The 21228-nt window shown below is 53.5% G+C and overlaps 1 protein-coding gene across 1 annotated transcript; it reads right to left on the bottom strand.

Annotated features, from left to right (window-relative positions):
- Positions 1–8169: 8169 nt before the first annotated feature.
- Positions 8170–19598, bottom strand: CACNG1 (calcium voltage-gated channel auxiliary subunit gamma 1). Its single transcript, XM_032870798.1, has 4 exons — positions 19318–19598; positions 10355–10429; positions 9265–9402; positions 8170–8937 (listed from the first exon to the last, which is right to left on the bottom strand). The coding sequence occupies exons 1-4, from the start codon at positions 19550–19552 to the stop codon at positions 8711–8713; spliced, it is 675 nt and encodes a 224-aa protein (XP_032726689.1). The 5' UTR covers positions 19553–19598; the 3' UTR covers positions 8170–8710.
- Between the last annotated feature and the right edge of the window lie 1630 nt (positions 19599–21228).

The following is a 21228-nucleotide window of genomic DNA, read 5'->3' as shown; positions in this document are numbered from 1 at the left end:
TTTCGCTGGGGGGATTAACTCTTTGCATCGGCCGTGATGCGATGTTGAGAAGCATTAGCAGGTCACAGAATGTTGTGGGCCCTGGCTGTTTTATTTTTAACATCCTATTAGTGTGGCACCATAAATCTAAGTGGACTACCCTGTGCTTGGAGTTTGTAAATGTAAGTGGAGAGGACCCTCAGGCTCTCCGAAGGACAATGTATAATCCTTACTCATTGCAGCAAATCAGTTTTTAAGCTGGGTATCTTGCTTTCTTTGAGTTGCACTGATACGACATGACATAAATCATCTCTGGATTTTGGAAAGAGAAACACTTCTTTACATATAAATCAAATGGATTTGGAGGACTCCCCGAGCGGCTGTCTGCTCTCGTTGAGGTAAGCCGGGCCCCGTCTTCAATGGGAAAACGCAAATAAGACCCCCAGGTGTTAATCCCTGTGTCACTTCCGGTGCTCTTCGGATATTGGCCCGAGAATGAGATTAGTGTGAAAGTTCGCCGGAAAATAGTTTCATGAACGCTGCATGGTGGGAACATGGCATAGGGAGAGCAGGTCAAGCATGGAGACGAGAAGGAAGTTGGCTTAGCGGAGGGTCCGTGCTGGGTGCAGGGTTGTGTGTTTGCACTTGGCTTGAACTGCAGCGTCCAAACACCCACGTGGGTGGTTCTAAGCGGCTCCAGGTCCCTTGGTCTGAAATGGACTTTGCTGCTTGGCCCACAGAGCATCCTCCAAACGAAACAACCCCCTGGTGGACGGAAGTCCTTTTCTTCCGGTTTGAAGAACCCCGTCCTGCCCCAGTGCGTCCTGCCCACCGCAGCCAGACTCACTTCTCTGAAGCAGACCCATTCGTGGTGCTCTTTTTCTTACAAGCCCTCGGTGGTCTGCCGTGATATCCTGAATTTCTTAATTGGACTTTGGAGGCACCTCCCCACCCCGACCTCGTCCTCCAGGCACCGCATACGGCAGACCAAATCAGACCACTTGCCATTCCCCCCACCCCCACCCCCCGGGAGGAGCCCCTGGCATCCTTGCCTCTGTACTTTGGAGCATGCCTTCGGCACTCCTGCCTCCAACCCCAGGTCCCCTTTGGGGCGCTCTGCTTGCTCAAGACTCTGCAAACTCCAGCAGTTGGAATTAGACCCCATTTCTCGCTGCATGCGATCGAGCCTTCCACTTCTGCTATCCCAGTGTGTGCTTCACAGGCAGGGGGTTGTGAGTTTGTGGGTGACAGAGACCATGTCCTGTGACCTCTCCACCTTCAGGCCCTATACCTTTGACATAGCAGGCCCTCGAGCACTCGCAGAACTGGCCGGCTCACGGGCTTTGATCCGAGAGGAACTTCAAGACACTCTCCCCTCTGCACTGCTGTCCTCTGCCAATGCAGCGCGGCCCGATGACAGCTGGGCCGGAGTGATGGCCCGGGGTGCCGGAGGAATGAGCTGTCCTGCGCGGTGACATCTCCACCCGCCCCACACAGCTCCCAGAGCAGTGACAAAGCAGCAGCATTCACCAGTATTTGGTGTCTTAGCAGGTATGACTGTCGGAACCCTTCCTTTGACTTCACCACGGTCGTGTCAGTTTTAATGGATGCTGACTGCTTTAGCTTGTCCCAGTCCGTCGGTGCACACCTGCCCTGCAGAGCTGGGGAAAGTGATGAAATGCCCTTTTGTCCGAAGCCAGCTGTGGTTGGTTGTAAATCCACAGAGGGAGGTAATTAAACTGAACAGAAGCTACAGTTTGCAAAAGCCATGGCATTATCCCACTCTTAACTCATTAAAACCGCTGCCCTGCAAATTGACTTGAGCCACTGTTTCGGGAAACCGTGATGCCAATCCCCGGCAAGAACGTGGCTTGGGTCAGGTGCTAGGAGGAGCCAACAAAGGATTCTGGAAGGTGGGCGTGGCTGGCGGGCTCTGGGCTCCTCGGCAAAGCAACGGGGAGGAGAAGGTGGCGTGTCTGCCCTTTGGTCGCGATCTTGAGGCATCTGGCTATGAGTGGAGCGCCCGGCAATTTGGAGACCTCGCAAGGGGAGCTCGGACATGTTCTAATTAGTCCTTAGGGTCTTGTCCCCTTTGTGTATGAAAGACCCGAGAGGGAGCCGGGAGGGAAGGGGCCAAAGTCAGGGAGTGGGTGGCTTTGTGCCGCTCCCCCAAACCCACCTGCTGCTCAGGCTTTCATCCATCTGGAATCCAGGCGTGTCCATGTTTTTACAAAGCTGAACGGGAGTGGGTGCTCTCGGCGGAGGCGCTTCTAAGGAAGGTTTTGAGGGTTCAAATCCTTTTAGCTTCCTGACCGGGCTGAAAGCCGGTTACATAACCTGAGACAAAAGTAACGAGGAATGGCTGGAAGGTGGGTAAGCCGACGGGCTTTCTCTGATGACTCAGACCTCCTCCTCGGGGTGACCCTCGGGGCCTGTGAGGGCCCACATCATCCCCCTGGGCCGCTGCTGCTAACAGGGCAGAAGAGAAAACTATTCTGGGCGGGGGGGGATATGTGTGATCCAGTGTAATTACAAGTAGTTTTGAGCCTTTCAGTCAAGCGCTTCTGGAAACCGGTCTGTTCTCCGGGCTGCCGGCTGCAGTGCTCTGGCCCCAACATCCCCCTCCACCCGGAGCCCCACGGCCTGGGCCGAGCGCGGGGACCAGCCGCTCCGGCTGCGGGCACCCGAGGCCAGGGGACCAGAGCTCTGCCAGGCCCTCTCTCACCTCGAGAGGCTCCCTGAGGCCTCCCTGCCTGTCTTCCTCCGAGGCCTCCCCGCTCTTGTCTCGCTCACCAGCGAAGCCCGGGGAGGCACCGAGCACGGTCTACGGGGCACTATGCGGAGGGTTTGGAGGGAGGACGGCTGTGGGGAAGGTTCTAGCAGCTGGCATCATTCCGAAGAAAGTAGAGCCCTGCCCTTCAAAGAGTTTCTAACCTGCCAAGGCATGCAGACACAGCAAATTGCTCAGAATGGGGTAAGTCGTGGGACCGTGAGTGAGCACAGGGTCAAGGGCACAAGAAGGAGGGAAGCATGAATTTTGCATGAGGGGCTGGAGAACATGCCACCTTGTGATGTCTGAGCGGGGCCCTGCGGAATAAGTAGGCCTTTAGCAGGTTCAGGAAAGGGGCAGGCCCTGTGCCTTCCGGCCCCAACCCCCCGCTCTTCAGTTTTAAATCCTCCACCGTGAACCATCAGCTCCGGAAGGACGGGACCAGGCAGGATCCCTCCTTCCCGCCGGCACGCAACGGTGATGTCGGGGGCGCAGACGGAATCGTGGTCCCCCAAAGATGTCCGCATCCGAATCCTCACGCCCAGAGACCCCCTGCCCTCCTCCTAACCCCTGGGACCTGGAACTTTTTGTGAAAGAAAGGGACTTGGCCAATGTAATTTAAGTTAAGGATCTCGAGATGGGGAGATTATTTTGGATTATCTGGACGGGCCCAGGGCGAGCACAAAGGTCCTAATTAGAGGCAGGCAGCGGGGGCCAAAGTCAGAGAAGCAGACGTGATGGCAGAAGTAGGGGTCGGAATGACACACACACCAGGGAAGGGAGGCGGCCTCTAGGAGCTGGACGTCCCCACCCGGACTGCCCGAAGGAGCCGGCCCTGCCAGCACCTTGGTTTGGGCCATGTAAGAGTCATTTCTGACTTCTGCCCCCAGATCTGTAAGAGAATAAATGTGTTATTTTTAGCCATTGAGTTTGTGTGGTTTGTTACAGCATCAGAAGGAAATGGAGACAGTCTGGAAGCGCATACTTGGTTAAGCAAAGGACATCGCTTATGTGAGAGATGGGGACGGCCGGGTGTGTCTGGAAAAGTCTCCCTTGGTGGCCAGTGCTAAGGACCTAGGGTGGCAGAGCCTGGCCTCAGGCGGCCCGAGCGGCGGCCAGGGAGCAAGACAAGGGTGTGGGCTTGGGAGTTGTTTCAGGAGGAGGGTCTGTGAAGCGGGCTTGGTGAGCAAGCCGGGGGGTCTGTCCGGTGAGCAAGCCGGGAGTCTGTCCGAGGAACGACAGCAGTTCACGGCTTAGGCGGACGGGTAGGCAAGACGCCACCCAACGGAAGCAACAAAAAATGGAGGGGAGGTTTGGGTAAGAAGTGAGAGGTTGGGTCTGGACATCTGTGTCTGGGGTGCTCTGGAGGGTCTGGGGTACAGAAGGAGGCACAGGCCGGGATGGGCTCCCAGGGCCGGGGAAAGAGTGACATTTCTCAGCCACTGTCCTGTGGGATGAGGAGGCTGAAGATGGGAGACTTGGAAACCCGCAAGTGTAAGGGGTGGGTGGGAAGAGCAGGAACCCTGTAAAGAAAAAGAGGGCAAAGAGAAAAATACGGGGAATTTCTAGAAGGAGCAGAGGCTCAAAGTACAAAATGCTACTGCAGGAGCCATGCCTTGTGTGGGGATGAATTTATGGCCTTAGTGGCTGCAAACGGGTGACACCATGAAATGTGGGCAAGAGGGGGCTGTAGGCAGCTGCATCCCTACCTGAACAGCAGCCATCAGTGTAATGATACGTTCCACGTCACGGGTTTCTTAGTCCTTGCCTCTGCTTCAGATCTTTTCTGAAAGTGGGCAGAGTATAAATTAGAAATGAATTTGTAAATAAAATATTTGATCCAAATGGGACAGGCCACACTGGCAGGGGAAATATTGCTGCAGTATGATGTGGTTAAAATCCAACTTTATTGGGGCAGTCAGGAAAAATAGAGGGACACCCAGGTCCTTGAAAGTTTTAGTCTCAAGGAGGGATTAGTAAAGCCAGACTGTTTGGTCAGGACCTTCTATGAGTTAGCCAAAGAGAGGGTGAGATGTTTCCCCTCCCCTGCCCCGGTTACTGGACAGAGGTCAGGTGAGGACTGACTGGTAAAGGGTCCTGCTTAGACATTGGCAAAGCAGCAGCCTCGAATCAGTTTTCTCTTGTGTACGTGGGGACAGTTGTGGCTACTTTTCCCCTGTGATGCCACGCCCCACAAGCATGACAGTAGGACAAAGCAATAATTTGGATCCTGTCTTCACGTAAAGCCTCGGTATTATATTCATCATGGATATTTTCCAATAGTTTTTTTATTCCTTTCCTTTTTTTTTTAAATTAACATAATGTGTTATTTGCTTCAGGGCTACAGATCTGTGAATCATCAGGGTTACACAATTCACAGCACTGCAATAGTTTTGATTTAGGAAATGTCACACTTGGTAGATATCCAGAAGAATTGCAAACAGAGTCATGAAGACACACTTGAACGCCCATGTTCACAGCAGCATTATTCACAAGAGCCAGAAGATGGCAGCCCCCAAGTGTCCATTAGCGGATGAATGGATCAGCAAAACGTGGTAGAATCAGCCATACGATGGAATACTACTCAGCCTTGAAGAGGAAAGAGATTCTGATACAGACTCCACGTGGATGAACCTGGAGGATGCTAAGTGAGATAAACCAGACAGAAAAGGACAAATACTGTATGATTTCACTGGAGCAGCCAACTTCATAGAGACAGAAAGGAGAATGGTGGTTACCCCAGGCTTGGAGACGGGGAGCGGGGAATTGGTTAGTGGGGGCAGAGTTTCAGTTCGGGACGATGGAGAGTTCTGGAGACGGGTCGCATGACAATGTAAATGTGCTTAACGTTACTGACCTGCACACTTAGAGGTGGTTAAGATGGTGGGGGAGCACCTGTCGGTCGAGCGTCCGACTCTTGGTTTTAGCTCAGGTCGTGATCTCAGGGTTGTGAGATGGAGCCCCGTGTCGGGCTCCCCGCCCAGTGCAGAGTCTTCCTTTACCCCTCCTCACCACTCTTTCTATCTCAAGCAAATGAGTCTTAAAAAAAAAAAAAAACTGTTAAGATGGTACATGTTATGCTTTGTGTATTTTACCACAGTTAAAAAAAGAAATCTCACACGCAAATGTTTCTCTGATAACTGAATGGCTAGTCCTGGGTCCTCAGGGAATCCAGTGAATTCTAAAGAGCCAAGAGAGTGAAGGTGTGTGAGACCTCGATCCGGTGGCCGTGACATGCACACAACCCAAGCGAGGGGGCGGAAGCCCTGTGTGATAGCTTAGCTTGGGGGTCCTCAGAGCGTGGTCTGACTGCACACCAGGGGATGCCCGGCATCCCGAGCCGGACCCAAGCGGAGGAAGATGGACCGACTGCCCCTTGTGGACCAACCCCCTTCCTGGCAAGCGTAGGTCAGTAGGCCGGGGAGAGAAGCCCGTTTTCCTTCCTTGGTTTGGTGGATCCTGCTTCACTTTTGGCATCGGGCTCTGTTTTGCCTTATTGTGGCATATTTCTCCCCACGGCAGAAGCTGGAGCAGATGCGATCACGCGTGAGTCTCTGCCAGCTTCCCTCGGATGCTTTTGTGCGCAAAGCAGTTTCGGGCGCACCTAGCAAACTCTCGAAGGAGTTCAAGTCCTGGGAAACCAAACGTAATCTGTTCGGCTGGTATTCCACTCAGAGGGGTCTGTGGTGCCGAAAACACGGGCGCCCACATAAGGGTGTAAAATGCACACCGACGATAACACTGACTTCCAAAATGGAGTTTGTGGGATGAGGTCATCTGTCTTCCTTCCTACTCCTAAACTGTGGCCCCAACTCCCTGGCTGGCCCAGACTTGCGTTTTCCCGTTCTCTTACCTGCAGCATGTTTGCTCTCGGGTTCTGTCTCTGCCTCTTTGGGACAGTGACCCGCCGGCGGCTGTAGGGCCATGTGGGGCCGTTCAGTGTCCTCCAGGACTCACCTGCCCCACCCTCCTTCTCTGCAGGTCCCGGCTTTAGCTTCCTGACATTTTGTCACCCTGCTCTCTTTGATCCTTTTGCTTTCACAATCATGTGCCAGCCATTTGCACCGCCCATGGCTGCAGAGAAGGCTGGGCTGTGCTTTCTGTCCCCCAGGCTCCTGGGCCAGCCCCGCAAGCCCACCCCGAAGCCCTGAGACAACAGGGAGGCAGGCATCTGGACAAGCCCTACCACGAGACCCGCCAGATGTCCCCAGACTCATGCTTCTTCCTTTATTTATTTTTTAAAAGATTTTATTTATTTATTTGACAGAGAGATCACAAGTAGGCAGAGAGGCAGGCAGAGAGAGAGGAGGAAGCAGTCTCCCCGCTGAGCAGAGAGCCCGATGCAGGGCTCGATCCCAGGATCCTGGGATCATGACCCGAGACAAACCAAGCTAGACGCTCAACCAACAGAGCCTCCCAGGCATCCTTGAGCAATTTTTTCCTTGACAGTTCCAATAAAACTTTATTATACAGCCAATGAAATGGAAGTACTTTCCAAATATCATAAAATATTCTTCTTTTGATTTTTTAAAAAGATTTTATTTACTTGACAGAGAGAGACCACAAGTAGGCAGAGAGGCAGGCAGAGAGGGGGAAACAAGCTCCCCGCAGAGCAGAGAGCCCAATGTGGGACTGGATTCCAGGACCCTGAGATCATGACCTCAGCCGAAGGCAGAGGCTTAACACACTGAGCCACCCAGGCGCCCCTCTTCTTTTGATTTTTAAAAACCATTTAAAATTGTAAAAACCATTCTTAGTTTGCCGACTATATCACAGCTGGCGGCAGGCCAGGTGTGGCCCTGCCGGCCAAGTTTGCCACCCCTGCTGTAGAGGAATGAGGGCTCCCCAGGACTGCTGGTGCGTGTTCAAGGCAAGGAACACGGGGATCCCCTCTGCCATCTGTGTCTGACTTACCATTTCTGAGGGTTGGGTGAATAGGATGGGGTTTGGAAGGTAGAAAGTGTAAATTATGACACTCCGGGGGACCCTAGGTGTCTAACTGCTAAGCCCTGCTTCCTGATGTTCATTGCAACAAAAATCCAGCATCTGAAATCAGACCCGGGTAGTGCCGCCGCTGGAGTGCTGTGTTAGCACTTGGAGTCTGGCATGCTGGGGCTCTGGAAATAACCCCTCCTTATTTTTAACACCCTTGCCTAGTCAGATGGTCTCTGGTTTCTCCCAAAGAAAATCCCAGGGCCCAGCGATCCAAGCTGGAATTCAGAACCTCTAAGTCTTATTGGTAAACAAGACTCCGTTATCCCGTCATCCCCCCTCCCCATCATCCACGTGCTTCCCTACAAAAGTAGGGAACAACGCCAGGGGGACATGCTTTTCTTCCCACTTCAGGGTCATGGGGCCCCTGGGCCATCTAAGGTCAGGAATCCAACCAAGCAATTTGTATGCAAGGTGCAAGGAAAAAGTAAGTTTTCAAACCGCTTTTATTTCAAACATAGTCAGACTCTACCCAGTTAAAAAATGCTCCTCAGGTGTCTTGGAAACCAAGGAGGGAACGTTCAGTTCACTGGAAAGGGTGTCTCGTCCCAGCGACGGAGGGAGGGGCTGGCTATTTACACAGGCAACACGGGGACTGGCAAATGAGCACAGGGCGTCCCTATAGGGCTCAGGGAGGACACCTGGACCCTGCTTATCAAAGACAGCTGGCTCAGCGAGGCCCACGGGCAGCTCCAGGGGAAGGTGCGTCCTCACCAGACACCTGCGCACCTGCCAGCCCCGCAGTCTCCCTCCCACCCTGGGCAGGTGTGGATCATGTCCACTTGCTGGATTCCCAGGGGAGCCTGTCACAGCCCAGAGAAGGGCTCAGAGACAGAAGCAGCAGTGGACGTCGTGGGGTGGGTGGGACCGGGGACAGAGAAAGCTCCCGCCTCCTCTCTAGAACGTTCTGGGCCAGGCTCTGGCTTCCCGAGGGGAAAGCACCAAGGCGGGGCTGGGGCTCCGGGAGGGCTAGTGCTCGGGCTCGGCGTCCATGCACGACTCCCAGGGGTTCTGGGGCATTCGAGGCAAGGAGAGGAGCAGGAGGGCCAGGCCGCCGAGGAAGAGGAGGACGAAGGCGGAGCAGGCGCAGGCGAAGGACCAGGAGTAGTAGTACTCGATCCACACGGTGTGCTCGCTGTCGATCATGCGCTTCACCGACTGCCGCGTCACCTCCACCGACACGAAGATGCACAGGCCTGGGGCGGAGCGGGACCTTCAGGGCCGGTGCTGAGAGCGCCCGGGCCGAGCTCGGGGCCGGAGCCTGCGCAGCCGCCCGGGTCCCCGCCCGCCGCCCAGCCCGCGCGCGAGCCGCGTCTCGATCCTTCCCGTCGGTGCTGGCGACCAGCCTGGCTCTCCGCGCCCCTCCCCCACCCTCCGATTCCCGCGCGGAGCGCACAGGCGGCCCGATCGGCGACCCCGGGGGCGGGGTGTGCTGCGGCCCGGCCCCGGCTGGCTCCCCACCCCCAGGTGGCCGCAGAGCCGGCGGCCGCGCTCCCTCGCCCGGGCCGGGGCCCCCGCGCTACCTGCGAAGGCGTAGAACATGGACGCGGGCCTCAGCAGGTAATCCCGCTTCTTCCGGAAGGACAGCAGCGCGCACGTGGTCCCCATGATGACGAAGCCCAGGCTGAAGACGGCGATGGCGGCGGCCGAGATGCTGTACTCTGCGGGACAGGGGGCGGGCGCGGCACCGCGGCTCAGCGGCGGCCTCTCGGCGGCCGGACGGCTGGTGCCGCGCGTCCTTGTGCGCATGGCTCTGGGGAGCACACTGAGGGTCCGCGACGAAACCCCTCACTCAGAGTCACACAGCGGGGGCAACAGGACCCCCTTTCCACTCCTGGGGTCGGGGTGGTGGCGAAGCTACATGTTCCCCCTCGGTGGGGGACAGGGGCCTGGCAGCAGGCGGCGGGAGGGGTGGGGGCACGTGGCCGCAGACCTTTCTGGAACACAAAGCTTCCTGGGAGCCAGGGAGCCTCGGAGGGAGGGTGGTCTGCGCTGGGACCCCTAGCAGCCGCGGCAGGTGTGGCTTGTTGCAGGGCCCTGCGTGTGATCGTGTGTGTGTGTGTGCGCGCGCGTGCTGCATGTGTAGAGACTGCCCAAGCGGGCGTGCTCGTGTGTGCACGGGCACGCGAGGCTCTCTCTGGGCCGGCGTGTGCGCGCTGCGTGCCCACACTGTGTGCAGGGCCCGCACCCCTGCGGAGAAGGCCCCCGCGGTACACGCGCTCCGAGACCCCTGGGCCGCTCCCCGGACTCCCCCCGCCCCCCATGGGGCGGGGGCCAGGCAGGCGATGGAGGGAATCAGCTCCCCGCGGGCTCTGATCCGCCCTGAAGACCAGCACCGGGCGCTGGAGTCCTGTTCCATTTCCCGGTCACTCCGGCCTCCCCCGGGCCCCGGCAAGAAGACGACTGCGGGGCCTTCCAGGAAACGTCTCCTTCCAGGGTCTCTCCGGATGGCGGGCCACCCGGGTTGTGCTCTCAGAGCGCAGAGCGTCAGGCTCAGCCGCTTTTCCTCGCAAGCTGCGAAGACCGGGCTTTTGGGCCAAATGACTTTGTGGCTCAGCAGTCCGGCCCGGGGGTTCTCTTCCTGACCCTCCCTGCTTTCGCCCACCCACTCACCTTTCTGAGTAGTGACTTCGAAGATCTCCGAGGTCTCGCCTGGGCTAAAATGCCTGAAGTAGGAACAGTTTTTCTCTGCAAAGGAGGGAGACAGCCTGTGAGTTGAGCCCAAGGGTCTGCAGACCTGCCAGAAGCTCCACTAAGAGAGGGTGAGTGTGTTATCACGCCCCGCCCAGGGGCCCTCCTCACCCTAAACCCGGAATCTGAGCCAAAACAAGCATCTTTCTCCACCCTTACACCAAAATTTCAGTAGGATAAGGGGGTTTCGTAAGAGGCTAGGAGATCTTCAGGAAGTAAAGGCTGACCCAGTCGAGAGGGCACAGAGTACTGTGGGTAGTGAGCCCATTAGGCAGATGGGGTAACTGGGGCTCAGGAACACGTTTTTTGGGGAGTACCAGCAACAAAGAGCCAAATGGTGCTTCTCACCTGGGCCTTGTTGGGCAAGGTCTGGAGACCCATTTGGAGTCACAACTGGCAGGGGTAACGTGGCATGTAGAGGATAGAAGCCAGGAATACGCTAATCACCCCGCAGCTTCAGGACAGCCCCTCACAGCATAGAATTAACTGGCCTCAGTCTATCAGTAGGGCTGAGGTTGAGAAAGCCTGATCACACCAACATCTAGGGCTGTCTTTCCTAAGGATATCCGGGCCCATCCTGATGCACTGGGTGTGACCGTGAAGCAAGTGATGTTTTTCAAAAGCTTTTCAGAAGATTCTGATGCTCACCCAGTTTGGAAAGCCCTGCTCCAGGTCTCTTAAAATGCTCCACAGAGAGCTTTTCTGAGTGGACCAATGGATGGATTTGGGTGGAGGGTAGGGAACTTCCATTCAATTCCATTCCATTGCCAAATGTGAGCGACCATTATGTCATTTCATCAGACTCTTGACACCTGTGGCCAGACACAACCTCCCCTGGCAGGTGCTTGTTCTAGCTGATTAGTGTCAAAAAAGCTATAGAAGATCTGTGAACAACAGTACCAAAAATCTGGATTTGATGGGGCCCAGAGGAAGGACTCAGAACAAAGAGATTCGTGCTGGTTTTAAACACAATTTCAGGCATAATTTCTCTTCCATTTTTCTCACTTAATTTCTCTTGTAACTTGACATCAAAGGATATTCATACTGCTTATTGAGTACAGTTTAATATCCTTGACTCTGTTTTTAGGAAGTAGGTGAATGATTATCTTAAAAATATATATTATTTTATGTTTCTTTTAAAAAAATTTAAATTGGGTTGCTTTTTATTTGTGTGAGCCCCTCCATTGATTTCTTCTTCCTGTGGGTCCATGATGCTCAGTAGAAAACACCTCCACTCCTCGTTTAGATGGCCTCTAGGTTGTGCATTCATTTCTTCACTTTCAGGCTATATTTAAATTATCCTGAGATGATTATTGATGCTGGGTGTCCTTTGGAAAGTTACCAGAGGTGTTGCCAAATCATAGCTTTCATTGGTCTGCAGGCTTCCTTCTATGTGACCTAAGTCATCTTATTGCCACTTAAGCCTATGGCCTCCCAGTCCTCCCTTCCCCCAATGTCAGGGTTGCTGCTCCTCTCATGATGGAGAGAGAAATGACCCTTGGAGATGAGCCGGGTTTAGCAGCAGTAAATATTCTGCGAGGTAAACAGCCATCTCTCTGAGCTTCTATATTTAAATCACTTTCCTTTTGAGCAGAGTTACCTGGGGTGTCTGAATGCCGGCGGTGATGTCAGATTAATGCTGTTCTTTTCTCTCTCACAGCTTCCGGTGCTATTTTAAAACATAATGCAACTCTCTTCTATTCGTTAGATTATTAGCTCTAGATTCTTTTAAATCACTGCTTCAGAATGGCTCGTGCTCTGTCGTAAGTCGCCATGTGTGTCTCCCTCTGGACAAAGGACCATTTCTGTTTCATTCTTTAAGGGCCAATTTCAGTTGTCACTGAAAACCCTCTGAAAAGAATTGACTGGATTCAAGTGTATTTCACGGTCAGCTGCCTCCCTGACTACTCGCAATCCGGGAGTTAAAAGCTTTTGGAGCCGAGGGCCGTGAGATGAAGGCCCCTCAGAGCCCGACCAAAGCATGAAGCTATTGGGCAGCTCTGGGCTGCTGGGTCACTGTCACCGAGGGAGTGTTTGTGTTGTCAGCCTCCCCCCAACCCCAGATTGGTGGCAGGCTCCAGCCCGACAGACCACCATGTGCATGAAAACAGTCTTAGCTCGGGTCATAGTGGGATGCTGCATGTCTGAGGAAGCCTGCCTGTGGATTTTCTGGGGGAGATTTCCCCCTTCATTGACCCAGGGACACTCCTACGCCCTCTCCTCCCCTATTACGTGACATCACGTCGTGTGGAATAGGAGACACCCAATGGCAGGGATTCCCACACCAGTCATCTGGAAGGCTCCGCTGCTCTCTGATGGGGCTGAGCTTAGGGCATGAGAATGGTTGGGCCAACCCTGTCCCCTCTCTTGAACTTAGCACGTGAGCTAGGCCAGTGTCTTCTACCCTGAACCTGGGGGTAACATCAGCTCGAGGGCCCCATGGCTGCCCATGGAAGACCACAAGCCCCTTCATGGTCCCTGATGACCCCAGCAGGGGTTGGGGGACACGTTAGATGCACGTGCCATTCCAGACACTTCCAGCAACAACAAGATGCTCATTCAGGAAAAATCAAGCAGGGCATCTGCCTGTGTCACTGAAGGTGGGCAGACCTTGCTTCTGCCCCTTTGTCTGCAGGGTTCTGGGTACACTCGGCATCGAGAGCAGCTTGACAAGGAAGGACACCAGAGACGGGCCCGGTGTGGGCCATTTAGTCACAGGTGAGGGGCTTGGAGGAGAAAGGGCAGTGGCGGCTCTCTGACAACTGCGTAGGTCCTGAGTCTTCCTGCTTCTGCCTTTCTGATGTCCTTCCGGGCCTTTCCTGAGCTTCCGTCAGAGCTGCACAAAGCTCAGGGCTTCGAGCTTAGTCTTCATGGATGATAGCCCCTTCGCTGGGGACTTGCTGAGGAAGCAAGTGCTTTGGATCAAGTCAGCGAAGATACCAATGTCAGGGTGATGATCTCGGCTAATAATCAGGAAGCTGGAAGTTCCTCTGGCCTCCTTTGTCTCTGCAAACGGCCGATGGCGACTCTAATGTTTATATTTCTATTTTTCGGTATTCCAGAAATGTCTGTCATACGCCGTCATAAGACTCAGTGGTCTAAAAATTTAAGTGGGTTATTCCTTAAAAAATATGGTGAACTCAGGGCACGTGGGTGGCTCAGTTGAGTGTCCAGCTCTTGGTTTCAGTGCAGGTCGTGATCTTGGGGTCATGAGACTGAACACCATGTCCGGCTCTGCACTGGGCTTGGAGTCTGCTTAAGGCTTTCGCTCTCCCTCTACCCCTCCCCTCTGCTCTCTCTCTAATCAACAAAAATAAATCTTTAAAAATAATATGGTGAATTCAGCTATTAAGCTTGACTGTGGTTGGAGAGTTCTGGCTAAGCAAGCATTCTGGTTAAGGGAATGATTACACGCAACTATATCTAACTGCCCATTTGAAACAACAACAGAAGGCATGTTTGACTCTAACCTGAACTTGAGTTAATGCAGATTTCCTCTGATAGTTGGGATAACTTCTGTGATTAAGGGGTACTGCTGGGTTATCACTGAGAATGTATCAGTGTACCCAGTGCTGGTTGATGCAGACTTTAATATCTTAAAAAAAAAATACTTTGTTGGTTGACACAAAACTAAGGGAACTAGTGACTTAAGCATTGGGAAAAAAATAGTTCACTTACTTGTTACTCGCATCAATGCCAGGACTGTCTTCACCCTTTTTTGTAAAAGTAGTTCTTGATGCTCCCGACAGTGGTTTCTCTGTGCTCTGTCTCCCCTTACCACTCGGATTGAGAAATTTTGTCCAGTGGGTTGAAGAAATCCCCAAGACCCAAGCCCAGAAGGTCAGAGCATTGCTGTTCTACTCGGCAGGGGGGGGGGGGGGGGAACGTCTGGTTATGGCCTGGGTCTCTAGCATGGGCTCATGTGGATGGGAAAGGGAGTCCCTGAAATTCTTGATGCTCTTTGCTATGGCTCCAGTTCCTGCACCAGGTACTGGAGGAGAGGACAGGCCATATGGGAATTGGGGTACTGGGGCAGTCTGCTATCTTAGCCTGGAGAGACAGAGCCTGAGAGAAACAGCATTCTGCCCAACCCAAAGGCAGGGGATGTCCCCTCTGGTGAGATTCACTTGGGCTTTCAGACAGACAGCCTCTCCTGACAATGGGGGAAGGCCCTCCTCTTACTCTGAAGGTGTTAGAATTAACCTCAGATGTCGATCTTTGCATGACAGTTCTTCTAAAGCTCTTTGGGTCACTGGGAAAAACCAAATCAGACAATTTATGTCCTCAGAGCCTCCAGCGTTCTGTGGCCCAGTGGGTCCTTGGAAAGTCTCCTCTATGGAACCAGCTCCTAGTTGAGCTTCTTTCAAACCATGTCATGTCAAAAGTTGGCCTCCTAAGTGTTTGCCTGGATTGGTAGCTTTTAGGAGTTTTGTTCGTACGTACCGTGGGGCGTATTGCATGGCAGTGGGCTGGAGAGACAAGGGGCTCTGGATTTGAGACCTGGGTGTTGAACTTGTGACAAGGTTAGCTTTGGGAAGGCCACTCTGAGCCTCAGCTTTCACACATGTAGAATGAAAACCACCTGAAGAATGTGAGCCTCCTTACTGGGCTGTTGTGAAGTAGTCTAATGTAGTGACCAAGAAGGAGAATTTTAGGGGCATGAACTCTAGCTGCTCTGCCATGGTAATTGTGTGACCCCGGTAAAGTGACTCAACCTCTCTGTGCTTCATTTTGTTTATCTATGAGGTGGGATGATGATAATAGTATAGTAGGGATTTTGTGAAGATTAGTTGAGTGCATCTTTATTTCTCTTTGTCATCCCACTGCCTTCTGGCTTCCATGGTTTCTGGAAAAACATCAGCTGTAAATCCTACCTTAATAAGATCCCTCGTATGTGAGGAGTCATTTCTTGCTGCTTCCAAGATTCTGGGTCTTTATCTTTTAACAGTTTTGATCATGATGCCTCTAGGTGTGGATTTATCCTACTAGAATGCATTAAGCGCCATGGATTTATAGATCAATATTTTGCATCAAATTTAGAAACTTTTCAGCCATTATTGTTCTGCTTTTCTGCTTCCTGCTGCTTTCTCTCGCCCTCCCTTCTGGGACCACCATTATGCATATGTTGCTCATTTGATACTATCCCACAGGTCTCTGAGGCTCTGTTCATTTTTCTTCCTTTTTTCTGGTCTATTCCTCACACTAGCTAATCACAATTGATCGATCTTCAAGTTCACTTATTCTTTTTTGCACCTACTCAGATCTGTGTTCGAAAACTTCTAGTGGATTTTCCATTTCAATTATTATAGTTCTCAATTCCAGAATTTCTATTAGGTACTTTTATTTTCTTGTGTGTGTGTGTTTGTTCTTTTTAAAAGATTTATTTATTTATTAGAGAGAGAGCACACAATTAGGAGGGACAGAAGGAGCAGGAGAGTGAATCTCAAGCAGACTCTGTGTTGAGTGTGGAGCCCAATGTGGGGCTTGATCTCATGACCCTGAGAACATGACCTGAGCTGAAACCAAGAGTTGGACACTTAACCAACCACCCAGGCACCCCAAAGTATTTTTTTTAAGTGACTCCATGCCCAGGCAGAGTGCAACATGGGGCTTGAACTCATGCTATTATATCCTTTTACAGTAATTTCTATCTCTTTATTGATAATTTCTATTATGAGACATCATTCTCATCTTTTGTTGTTTAGACTTTTTCTTAGTTCTTTGAATGTATTCTGATTTAAAATCTGTAGGTCCAATATCTGGGCTTTCTTAAGGATCTGTTGATTGGTTTTATCCCCCTTATGTATGGGCCATACTGTCTTACTTCTTTGCATGTCTTGTGATTTTTTTAACTTAAAACTTAAATTTAAAGCTGGAATATTTAAACAATATGATGAGCCACTCTGGAAATCAGAGTCCCACCTTTCCCTAGGGCTTGTTCTTGTTGGAGTTTGCTACTGTTTGTTGAGCGACTTAATTAATTTCATAAAGTCTATTTCCTTTGTCATGCTGGACCACTGAAATCTCTGCTCAGGTGGTTTGGGAACCAGATCACATTTTGTAAAATGCTTGGAATGAATCCATCTCCCAGTCTTTACTGGTGGGCTCTATGCTAAGCAGAGAGGTAAGTGCTCCACTCAGCAGCGTATATTTCTGCCTTAGCTTGCACTATCTGCTTGCCCACAGCCTCAAGATCAGCCCAAGGTGAGAGCTTAGGACCTTCTCAGACCTATCCTTGTACACCATACAGCACTCTTACGCACAAGGCCTTCTAAACTCTCTGGAACATGTTGGAGCTTCTCAAAGCCACCTATGGACATCTCATTTTCTAGCTTTTTTGGTTAGCCTCCTCTTTGCCCTAACTATTGTATAATGCCTCAGGAAGCAATGTTAAACAGCTATTAAACATTTGTTTAATTAACAATATTAAACAATTGTTTCTAATTGTTTTTGACAAATGCCCCCTGAGAAAAAGACTGTTTCCACTGAGTGAGCTCAGCATCAGGTCAAATAAAGACAGCCTTGCAAGGGGGAGACTTCCAGGGAACCCCCAGACAGATCAGATAATGACAGTTCTCCAGGAATGAGGCTTTGAAAGGGCTCCAGCTCCATTTGTCCCCTTTGGGGACTGCCAGGCCACTAAATTTTCAGCGTTTGCAGGCTGTTGGTTTTCAAGCCTATGCCAGAGTTGGGGAGTGGGGAGCAGGAATAGAGCAAGCTTAAGTATTACAGAACTCCCCGTTCTTACTGAAATTCACCTATTTTTCTCAAAGAAGCACTCGCTGGATTACTGCAAGACTGGTTAATTTCCAGCGTTCTGAAAGAGTATATTCTGACCAATTTTGCCAGAGTTCTTGTTTTTATGGAGAAGAGGGTTTTTGGAGATTCTTACTCTGCCATTTCTTCTGATGTCATTCAAAGTTAAAACACGGAAGGCACTGAAAACAGTATTTGGCAGATGGTGCTAGATTGGTGTTTGTGGTTATTACTGCCGTGAGTAATAATCGAGAGAACATGTATGAACCCTCTTCCTCCCTCCAGCAGAGAGTAATCTCACAGAGCACAGGGAAAGTGGGTGGGGAGGGAAAAAGGTGTCCATCTGCAGAGAAAGGAGAGGGGAGAAGGGAGGAACATACTTCAGAAGCTTGTCTCGGGGAGGGGGCAGGTAGGGCAGGGCTCACAAGTGTGGGAGGGAGGATTCACTCTGGACCAAGGCAAGAAGGCATAGGGAGGGACTCTGGTCAGGCTCAAGGCCAAACCATGCCTGCTGGTCCTCTGTAGCTAACCTCTTGCTTGTTAGTCTCTTCCTTGTACGGGCTTGCCTCGGCTCCCTGCTCATCTGCTCTATAAACTCGCCAGATTTTAAAAGGCAGGTGCTTCTGAGGACAGGTGGACTGGACCAGAGCAGCGCCTCCCCATGCATGGGCCGGCAAGACCCTGCCTCGCCCTGCCCTGCCCTGCCCTACCCATGGGAATTGGCTGAGTGATGCGTCTGTTTACGAGTGTGCTCGGCCTCGGCTGAAAGCGTGGGCATGGGAGCTATGCGGATACCCTTCAAGCACATGTCCATGTCCGTTAAAGCTCTCAGTGCCGGGACTCAGTGTTTCTAAGACAGCTGGGTATTTATGAGGCTTCCGTGTATCTTAGGGGGAAATGAGCAAGGCTGGAGTTTTCTAGAGCCAGCAGGAGGGAAAGGAGGAGGAAAAAGACAAGTGGAGGAATGGGGTTTGGGCTCCTTTGTCCCACACACATACTGCGAGATCTCCGGGGACTTAGCTCTGACTTCCTCGGAAGGCAGACTTCAAGGAACACCCAGTCTGATCGCAGGGGGAATGATTCTGAAAATCAGGTGGGTCCCGGTACTCAGGCTGGTCCACTGCCGCCTTACAGTGACATCCGGGAGCCCTGGAAGGGACTTGATGTTGCTGAGTCAAGCCCTGTGTTTTATAGGAGGCAGCAGAGGCCGCAATGGGCTTTGTTGACCCCGGAGTCACTGGGGGGCCGTGGGCAATGCGTGACGGAGCCCAGACCTCCGATTCTCCACGCAGGGCTCTTTCCACAGCACAGGCTCTGTATGCTATGAACGTGGGGGGCTTCTCCATTTGCAGAATTGTCTGGTCACCCTCACACCAGGTGTTCCTGACAAGGAGCCCACCTTTGACGTGTCGTTCAGTCCCATGGGGGGTGGGGTCAGGAATTGAGGAACACACTTAAAATTGAGCAGCAGCTATGCTTCCCAGCCCCGAAGGGGTCTGAGCTCAGAGAATGCACTGGAATGATGGTTCAGACAAAAAGCAGGTCTAGGAGCAGGTCCTGCTTCACAGAGGTGTGGCCTCTGCAGTCAGGCGAGAGCCCCCACCCGGCTGCAGCCTTCACCGTGGCCATCCTGAAACTCTCAAGAACAATCCTGGGGAGCCCCGTGTTTCCACTGTGCGCCCCACCGTATGCACTTTGTGGCTGATCCAGCCTGGGGGCTGCGGAACGCACGTGCCCGCCCCAGGGTCCCTCCGGCCACTTAGCCTGTCCGTGCAGGGTGAGAGCGGACGAGAGGCCCCCACGGGGGCCAGAAGCTTCTCGTCTGGCAGAGCCACGGAGTCTTTCCTGAGCCTCTGGTCCCACCTGCAACAGCCCTGTGCTCGGGGCGGAAAGCCGGAGGCCTCCACGGTACAGAAAGAGCTCGAGGCCAACGGCCTCAGTTTACAGACCGGCTCTGGCCTCCAGTACAACACACACAGTTCCGATCCTCCTCCCCGGGCACAGAGGGCTGGGCGGTGTTGATGTCCCAAGGCAGGGGGACCTGCCCTCTCTCCCACGGGCAGCTTTCCCGGGGTGGGGGTAGTGAGGAAGGGCCGGGCGGGGACGGGATCAGAGAGTGGGTACGTTACCCCCAGGCAGGGTGATGGGTCCGCAGGTCTTGTCGGTGCTGTCAGTCATGACAATACGCTTGGTGCAAATCCGCCAGAGGCCGAAGTGGGCCGCCTCGCAGGTGGCATTGTGGTGTTTCACCTCGGGGCTCAGCACGGCCCAGTGGTCGGTCACCACGGCCACCACGGCCAGCACGATGCCCACCAGGATGCAGAAGAGGGTGGCGCGGACCTTCAGCGCTTTGGTCTGGGACATCGCAGTGGTGGAGGGGTGGGTGTCCTGGGCACGGTCTGGTGGCAGTGTCTCCTGGGCAGGTGGCGGCCGGGCTGGGGAGGTGGCAGCGAAGACCGAGTCGGGTAGAAGCTAAGTTTAGTGCATCTAGCTGAGCCAGAGGGGGCTGGTCTCGGGGCTGAGGGACACCAGACGGGGCCGAGCAGCTGCCCAGACGTGTCAGGGGCCTGAGCGAGGCTTCTATTAATGAGCACCTCAGGCATGTCACCAAGGATAGCTTGTCCTCAGGTTTCAGGGCTTTCTTTCCCTCTTGGGACCTGAAATACCTTAAGGAGGGGCCAGGAGAGAGGGCTCTAGATGGTGACTTGAGACCTCCACAGTCGGCAGCTCAGGACATCTGAGTTGGAGGCAGTGAGGGGTAGGCCACAGGGACACTAGGTGTGTGGGGATCTGCTTGCTTTGGGCTCCAGGAGGAGGTGGCCCTGCTGGGTGGGGGCAGGGGACCCTGGGGTTCACCGGTGTCACAGTCTGGTGGGCGATCACACTGGACAGGCCAGTCACCAGTGGGGGCGGGTATGAGTGGGCCTTTGTCCTGGAAGCTTGGGGGACTCAGGATCCTGCCGAGGGACATCTTGGGGATCCCCTACCAGAATGTCTGGAGCCCTAGTAGGTCCCCAGACTGCAGGAAGATTTCTGGTGGTTCCTGGGCCTGGCATTACCCAGCACCGTGCCCGGCGTGGGAATGCTCTTTCCTTTTCTTTCTTGCCTGCTTTTTTTTTTTTTTTTAAGATTTTATTTACTTTTTTGTGAGAGAGAGAAAAAGAGTGCACAGTGGGGCAGGCTGGGGCAAAGGGAGAGGAAGAAGCAGGCTCCCCACTGAGCCGGGAGCCCAACACAAGGGACTGGATCCCAGGACCCTGAGATCATGACCCAAGCCGAAGGCAGATGCTTAACCCACTGAGCCACCCAGGCACCCCTGCTTTTTCCTTCTCAGTTCTCCTCCCATACCTCCAACTGGGTCCGGAAGGAAAACAGGCGGGTGGGGGGCAGTCACCGCTCACCCTTCATGGTGCAGACCAGCCTCCCCATCCAGGTGCTAAATCTGCCAGAGCTCCTCCCTCAGCCTTCTGTATCCCTGCCCTCCCTCTCTCCCTGCCCCCTGCCTCTGTCCCCCCCCCACCCCCGCCCCAACCTCCTGGCCTCAGTGAGGGGCAGGCTTGTGCAGCATGGGGAGTCCTGAGTCCTACAACCCAGGGAGCAGAGCATTAAAGATGGATGGCCCCTTCCTCTTGACGTGGCCTTTGTGTGTAAACCTGCCCCATGTGGGCAGCTCCAGGGGTTGCAGGCGAGTAGAGTCGTCCTCCCTACTCCCCAGCCCCGTTTCCTAAAACTCCTCCAAACAGACCGCGTCTGCTCATTGAGGCTGCTGCCAGGCCGCCTGTGCTGCTCTCCAGAACCTTGCTGGGCTGGTGGTTGCTGGCGTTCGCTGGGAGGCGGGGCTGGGGGACGACTGCACCTGCTGCAGGGGCCCTCCCCTTCCCAGGGCATGGAGGGAGGACAGCGTTCTGGAGAACCAGCCTGCAGGGGAGGGGGGTTGGGGGGAGGCGTGGGGTGGAGAGGCCAGCCATGGATCAGAGCCTGCTCTGCCTCGCTGGGCTCTTCAGCCTCCCTAAGCTGCCTTCCTGCATCTTAAATGAGGG

Source organism: Lontra canadensis, unplaced genomic scaffold (genome assembly GCF_010015895.1).
Source record: "Lontra canadensis isolate GAN:19392208 unplaced genomic scaffold, GSC_riverotter_1.0 scaffold41, whole genome shotgun sequence".
NCBI classification, from domain to species: domain Eukaryota; kingdom Metazoa; phylum Chordata; class Mammalia; order Carnivora; family Mustelidae; genus Lontra; species Lontra canadensis.
Note: the sequence above shows the minus strand (reverse complement) of the source record. Positions and strands in the feature narration are given on the sequence as shown.